The following is a 6,375-nucleotide window of genomic DNA, read 5'->3' on the forward strand; positions in this document are numbered from 1 at the left end:
TCAGGCTGCCGTCGTGTCTCGTGCGTGGGAAGGCTGGGGGCCCAGCAGGCACGGCCGTGTGGGGGCCTCGGGGGGGCCCTGCAGCATCTTGTTCCTGCCCTCCAGCATCCGAGCCCACTCGCCGCGGAGCCTAGGACAACGATAATTTCGGCCTGTGAGTCAGCCGTGGGCTGGCAGCAGCCAGGCCTCTGTCGGCACCTCCGCACATGTTCCCGTGCAGCCGTCCCCTTCCAGGCGGCCAGCGGCCGTGACCTTGTGGGTCCCAGAGAGCCCTGCCACCTTGGAGGCCCGGCCGGTCCCGGGCGGGGGCGACGGCCCAACATGGAGGGGCTCACTCCGGTCCCCAGCCCGGAGAGGGAAAATGCTCTGTCCAGGAAGCAGCTTCTGGAAACTTCTGAGGCTGGGAGAGACTGAGCCATGTCCTGAATTCCTCCTTTGTCAGTGGGCCTGGTTTGTTGTGTAGGAGATGTGCTCAGGGAGACCGGACAGAGTCCCCACGGTCGGCCGGGGCCCTCTCACCAGCGCCCTCGCACGGGCTCCTGCCGGGGTACTCCCAGCCGCCTGCCCAGCCTGCCTGCCCGCTGGTGGCGCATTGCTGTGACCACAGCATGACACACGGGGTGACTGGGTGGGAACAGACCTGAATATCCGTGTGTAGGCCGCGGCCCTGCTGTGTGGTTTGGGTTTGGAGGGCGCGGTGTGGGCTGGGAGCCCAGCTCCCGAACGCCTCTGGGTCTGGAGGACAAACTGCTAGGAGTCGTGCACATAGATGCTGTTCCAGCAGCCGGAGACGTGAATGAGGAAGGTGCCTCGAAGCAGCAGGCCGTTAGGCTGGTGTCATGTGAGGGCCATGTTCCTGTCCCCTCACCAGGGCGCAGCTGCTGACTGGCTGGGCCCAGGGCCAGACACGGCTCCCGGGAGCACGTACGATGGCTGTGGGGATGCTGTGGGGATTGCTGTTGTCCAGCAGGTGGGGAACAATCTTCCCGGCCAGGTCTGCGGCCTAATAACTAGCCCCATATCCCCCGCAGAAGGTCACACTCCACAGTCTGTCCCCGAGCAGCCCGGACCCTCAATGACAAACCCAGCCACTGCCGACCACACTCTCACTGTCTGACCCGGCGCCCGTTCCTGGGACCCGGGTCTGTGGGCAGAAGACCCAGAAGTTTCCAGGGTCTGAAGGTGCATGTAGGACAAGGCTGAGGCCGTGGTGCCCTCACGCGGGAGCCGAGGGCTGGCAGGAGGCATGAGTGGGAGGTCCCTTCTTCCCGTGTTTGGGCTGTGTGTGAGGTGGGGGGCTGAGCCACGCAGAGAGGAGGGACACCTGGCCTCCCGTACTGAGCCTGTCGGGGACACGTGTGCTGGATGACAGGTGAGGTGTCCCGGACGACGGCAGCCGGGCCTCCGGCAAGGTCAGCACCAGACCTGGTCCCACTGCCCCTCCGGGAACCCTCCTTTCCAACTGGGCACCCAGGGCAGCAGCTGCTGGGGTATTTGAGGATAAAAGCTGTGGTCACTCTGGAATATCTGGCCATCTGAGCCCTTGTCTAGGAGCGAATCATGTGCTAACCTGCCCTTTTAGCTGTCCCTGAGACCAGGCACCCCTGAGTCTGCTCGGGGTCACCTAGGAGACCCTCTTCTGCACCCACAGACCCCTCGCCTCATCTCAGGGAAGAAAGGGGCTTTGGGTCTGCAAACGTGTGGGAAGGAGTGTGATGATTTAGCCTGCGCTCTGGTGGGGGGTGGGGAACGGTCAGAAAATCAGTCTGCGCCAGACAAGGCTTCTTTGATAACTTCTAGCAAGACCTTCCGGAGTGGGGGATGGGGGGCAGGGGGTGGGGGGAGGGAGGAAGGGTTGCAGGGATGGGGAGTGGAGGGCTGGGTGGTGGCAGGTGGGCTGGTAGGTGTTAGCGGGTGGGGTTGCAGGGATGGGGCATTTCCTCCCCAGCCCAGTGATCAAGGTTCTAAGCTGAGTCGATGTGAGTGGTGTTCCGTGGTTGCAGCCGCTCCTCCTGTGACTGAATCTGAGGGCAGTGCCGGTGTCTGGATGGTGATGGCCGAGCGGCCCCAGGCCGTGCTCTGCAGCGAGCTCACCTGTCCAGGGCGCTCCTGCGGGTCCTCATGTCCTCGCTCTGCAGCTGTTTTGTGTGCAGCTCGATCTTTTCCTCCCAAAACTTCTTGATCACACCAGCATCGTAGGCTATTCTTCCAGGCTGCTTCAGAGTGTAGCTTTTGCTCATCTTCTGTCAAAGGGAAAATTGATGACACTTAGCCGTTTTGTGCTGTGTTGGTTGGACTGCACAGGGAGTGGGCGTGTTAACCATGAGGAGGATTCAGCCTCAAATCCCTGATTCTCGGAGCAGGGTGGTTCTCAGAACACCCACGTGGGGACCCCCACACCGAATCTGTCAGGGAGGTAGTCGCTAGGCACGCCTGAGAGCAGCCTCCGGGGTCTGACCTAATAAGGGTTAGTATCCCAAATCTAAGGCAGGGGTGCCTGGGTGGCTCAGTCAGTTAAGCATCCGACTTTGGCTCAGGTCATGATCTCCCCGTTCTGAGTTTGAGCTGTATGTTGGGCTCTGTGCTGACAGCTCAGAGCCTGGAGACTGCTTTGGATTCTGTGTCTCCCCCTCTCTCTATCGTGATCTGTTTCTTTCTCTCTCTCTCTCAAAAATAAAAAAAAAAAATTAAAAAATAAAAAAACACACACAAAAACAAAATCTGTAAAGAACTTACACAATTCAGCACACAAAACAAAACAAAAACCAAACAATTCCATTAAAAATAGGCAAAAGATATGAACAGACACTTTCCCCAAAGAAGACATCCAGATGGCCAATAGACACATGAAAAATGCTCAACATCGCTCATCATCAGGGAAATACAAATCAAAACCACAATGAGATGTCACCTCACACCTGTCAGAATGGCTAAAATCAACAGCACAGAAAACAGCAGGTTTTGGGGGGGACACAGAGAAAGGGCAACCCTCCTACACTGTTGGTGGGAATGCAAACTGGTGCAGCCACGGCCAAAAACAGTATGGAGATTCTTCAAAAAATTGAAAATAGAACTACCTTATGACCTCAAAGTTCCATGATTAGGTATTTACAACCCCCCCCCAAAAACAAAACCCACTAATTTGATATATACACCCCCATGTTTATAGCAGCACTATCTACAATGGCCGATATGGAAGCAGCCCAACTGCCCATTGACTGATGATGGATAAAGAGGATGTGGTGTATAATATACAGTGGAATATCACTCAGCCAGAAAAAGGGATGAAACCTCGTCATTTGTGACAACCTGGGTGGGCCTAGAATATATTATGCTGAGTGAAACAAATCAGCCAGAGAAAGACAAAAACCATAGAATTTCACTTATACTTGTTATCTAAAAAACAAAACAAATAAGCAAAAAAAGCAGGAAGAGACCCATAAATGCAGAGAACGCCCTGGTGGTTGCCAGAGGGGAGGGGCGGGGCTGGAGAGAGGGGCGCAGGGTAGAGGGAGGGCCAGGCTTCCAGTTACGGGGCGAAGGAGTCCCGGTGCGGGAGGCCCAGTGCGGGGACCACAGCCAGTGGCGCTAGAGGAGCGTCGCGCGGTGACAGCTGGGAGCTATGCTCGTGGGAGCACGGCGTCCTGCCCATGCCGTCCGGTCACCGCGTTGTACACCTGAGAGTGACGTGACGTCTTGTGTCAACTACATTCAAGTTAAAAAATTACAAGAAGGAACTTGAAGTTGACATTTAACAAAACTCATCTCCTGACATGCTTCACACACGCTTGTTTCGAAGCTGGAAGCACCGAGTTCCGGGAGTGAACCCTCCCAGGAACCAGAGGCCACTGTGCCCAGGGGGAGGGACACCTGGACACATCGGGAACACGCTGGGGGACCTACGGGAGCAGGGCGCAGACTGAAAACAGTGAGATGGACCAGGTGATGCCCCTGCCATCAGGACCCTTGCGGACCGGGCTTCGATGCCTCCTTTGCCTGGCCCTCCCTTCGGGCCCCATGGTGGCACCTTGGGGACAATCACAGGGAAGAGGCTAGGAGCTTTCATGGCTGTTTGGCTGGAATTTTGTGTGGGTCCCCTAAAAAAAAATGGGCTTTATGTCTTAAATGTCACTTCCTACAATTGATTTTGTTGTGCTTTACCAGAGTGCCAGCAAGGCTCCAGCTGGCCACTCCTTCCAGAAGCTTCCAGAAGCCTGCCTGACCTCTCCTGGGGACCCAGTCCTTTCTTCTCTCACTGTTGGGATCTCTCTTGGAAGCATCCGCAGCCCCCAGGACGGCACGTAAAACACCTGCACAGTTGGGGCCCGTGGGTGTGTGCAAACATTTAAGTGAGCAGGACACGAATGAATTAGCATTGTGAAGGTGGGGGGCCGGGGCCAGACCTCAAGGTGATCATTGGCCCTCAGCCCCTCCTGCAGCCGGTGTGTGGCAGGATCCCTGGGGACCCTGTGACCTTTGGGGTGAAGGCAGTGAGGGAGTTTCCTTCCCTGACCTGCTGCTGGCTGAGTTCAGGGGTGTGAAGTTGAGGGAGAAGCCCCCTCCCCACCCCCAGGGTCTCTGGGCTCACGCTGCAGGCGGGCAGGGCCGGCTCCTGGGGGAGGCCCTGGGGGCACAGGCAGCAGAGCCCAGCCCGGGGACATGAGCCCAGAGGTGGGTGGAGGTCAGCTGGGGGGCTCCTGCCTCAGTCCGGCAGGGCTGCCCCAATTGTGTTCACTGGGGCTTCTGAAAGCAAATCAAGACCTGTGTCCCTCCCCCCCCCCCATTAACCAAGGTCAGGAGGAGACGGGGAGTCTCATTAGAAGTTGAGACTTCTGTGCTGGCAACAGAAAGTAGGGGACCCAAGAGGAGGGCCCCTGTGCTCTGGAGAGTGACTCAGTGCTGGCCTCCAACAAGGGTGGGGACCTGGGAAGACAGGGGTCCTGGGGAAGAGGAGCAGGGGTCCCCAGGATGGGGCAGGGGTTCTGTGGGGGAGGAGGGGTCAGGGGTTCCTGGGAGGAGGGGGGTAGAGGTCAATGGAGGGAGGGCAGGGGTCCCAGGAGGGAAGAGGGGCAGGGTCCCAGGAGGGAGGAGGGGCAGGGGTCCCAGGAGGGAGGAGGGGCAGGGTCCCGGGAGGATGGAGGGGCAGGGTCCCAGGAGGGAGGAGGGTCAGGGGTCCTGGGAGGGAGGAGGGTCAGGGGTCCCGGGAGGGAGGAGTGGCAGGGTCCCAGGAGGGAGCCTGCCTTCTGGGTTTGTGATGTTGCTGATGCTCAGCTTCCAGGAGGTCTCTGGTCTCAGGACGGGGTGGCCGTGGAGTGTGGCCATGATGAGCTGATACGTGGCGGACAAGCCTGTACCATTGGTTGCCTGGCGGACTTAGTGTCCTGGGCTGTGGAGCAGACGGTCCCCGGTTACAGCATTGCCCCCGAGGCCACCTAGGCCGGCCTGGCACAGACCACCTCACTGGACTTCCAGAAGGGGTAACCCTTGGTCTGAAATCGCCCTGACTTGGGACCGAATGTGCCAGAACATGGCAAAGAAGTCAGTCCTGCTATTTGAGAGAAAGTGGTCCAGGCAGGCTGACTGATGTCACTTGCAGCCAATCCTTTTGGCTCCTGCTCTCAGGTCAGCCGTGAGGGCACACGGAGCCTGGGTCCTGTGGGTGTGCCCGCCACGCCCGGTCCCGGGTCTCCGCGGGTGGCCGGCCCCGTGCTGCAGCCCCAGGTTATAGGAGGAGCCAGGGTGACGGTCCAGGGCCCGGGGTTCTCTGAACGAGGGTGCATCCCCAGCCTGCAGCTGCCTGAGCCCCACATGGCCCTGGGAACGTCCCAGCTGTCGGAGCTCAGGGACACGAGGCCCTGCATCCCCACTCACGTCTCGGGACAGGCCCTCCCTTTACTGCGTGACTTGCACCCTGATGGGGAACAGACACACCAGCATCTTCCCAGTTGGGGGGAAAGCGAAGGGCTCGTGTGCCCCCAGCACATCACCCCCTTCGGCGGGCACCGTGCCGTATCACGTGGTGGCCGCCGCCGTGACCGTCCAGCCGTGGACGCAGGTACAGTGGCTGTGGGGCCGCGCGGACCATCAGGAGGGGTGTTGTGAGCACTTCTTGAGGCTTTTCTTGATGCAAAAAGTCAGCCGTGGGCGCCCTCTCTGATGTTCCGGAAACCTACCGATGTGCAGTTTACCGGAAGGGCTGCGCCCAGCTGCGCCGGCAGCCGGGAGTCGTGCTGAGCCCACGCACCTGAGCGCACCCACCCCTGGCGGTCCGCGGGGGGCAGCGTGCCTGCTCGTGCCTCTGGGCGGGACCCCCCACAGGAGCCCCCTTCGGAGGCGCATTCGTTCACATTAGTACAAGCGGGAGGCCGAGCCCTT

At 59.3% G+C, this 6,375-nt stretch overlaps 1 protein-coding gene across 1 annotated transcript; it reads right to left on the reverse strand.

The window, feature by feature from the left end:
• On the reverse strand, positions 1-2,246 carry FAM240C (family with sequence similarity 240 member C). The gene is made up of 2 exons (XM_045033713.1): positions 2,095-2,246; positions 1-130 (listed from the first exon to the last, which is right to left on the reverse strand). The coding sequence occupies exons 1-2, from the start codon at positions 2,238-2,240 to the stop codon at positions 1-3; spliced, it is 276 nt and encodes a 91-aa protein (XP_044889648.1). The 5' UTR covers positions 2,241-2,246.
• Between the last annotated feature and the right edge of the window lie 4,129 nt (positions 2,247-6,375).

The sequence above is a fragment of the Felis catus genome, chromosome C1 (genome assembly GCF_018350175.1).
Source record: "Felis catus isolate Fca126 chromosome C1, F.catus_Fca126_mat1.0, whole genome shotgun sequence".
NCBI lineage: Eukaryota > Metazoa > Chordata > Mammalia > Carnivora > Felidae > Felis > Felis catus.

Coding starts and splice junctions, on each gene's coding strand:
- FAM240C (XM_045033713.1), bottom strand. CDS start 2,240: ATGAGCAAAAGCTACACTCTGAAGCAGCCTGGAAGAATAGCCTACGAT. Junction 131..2,094: donor CGCAGGAGCGCCCTGGACAG/GTGAGCTCGCTG, acceptor TCGTTGTCCTAG/GCTCCGCGGCGAGTGGGCTC.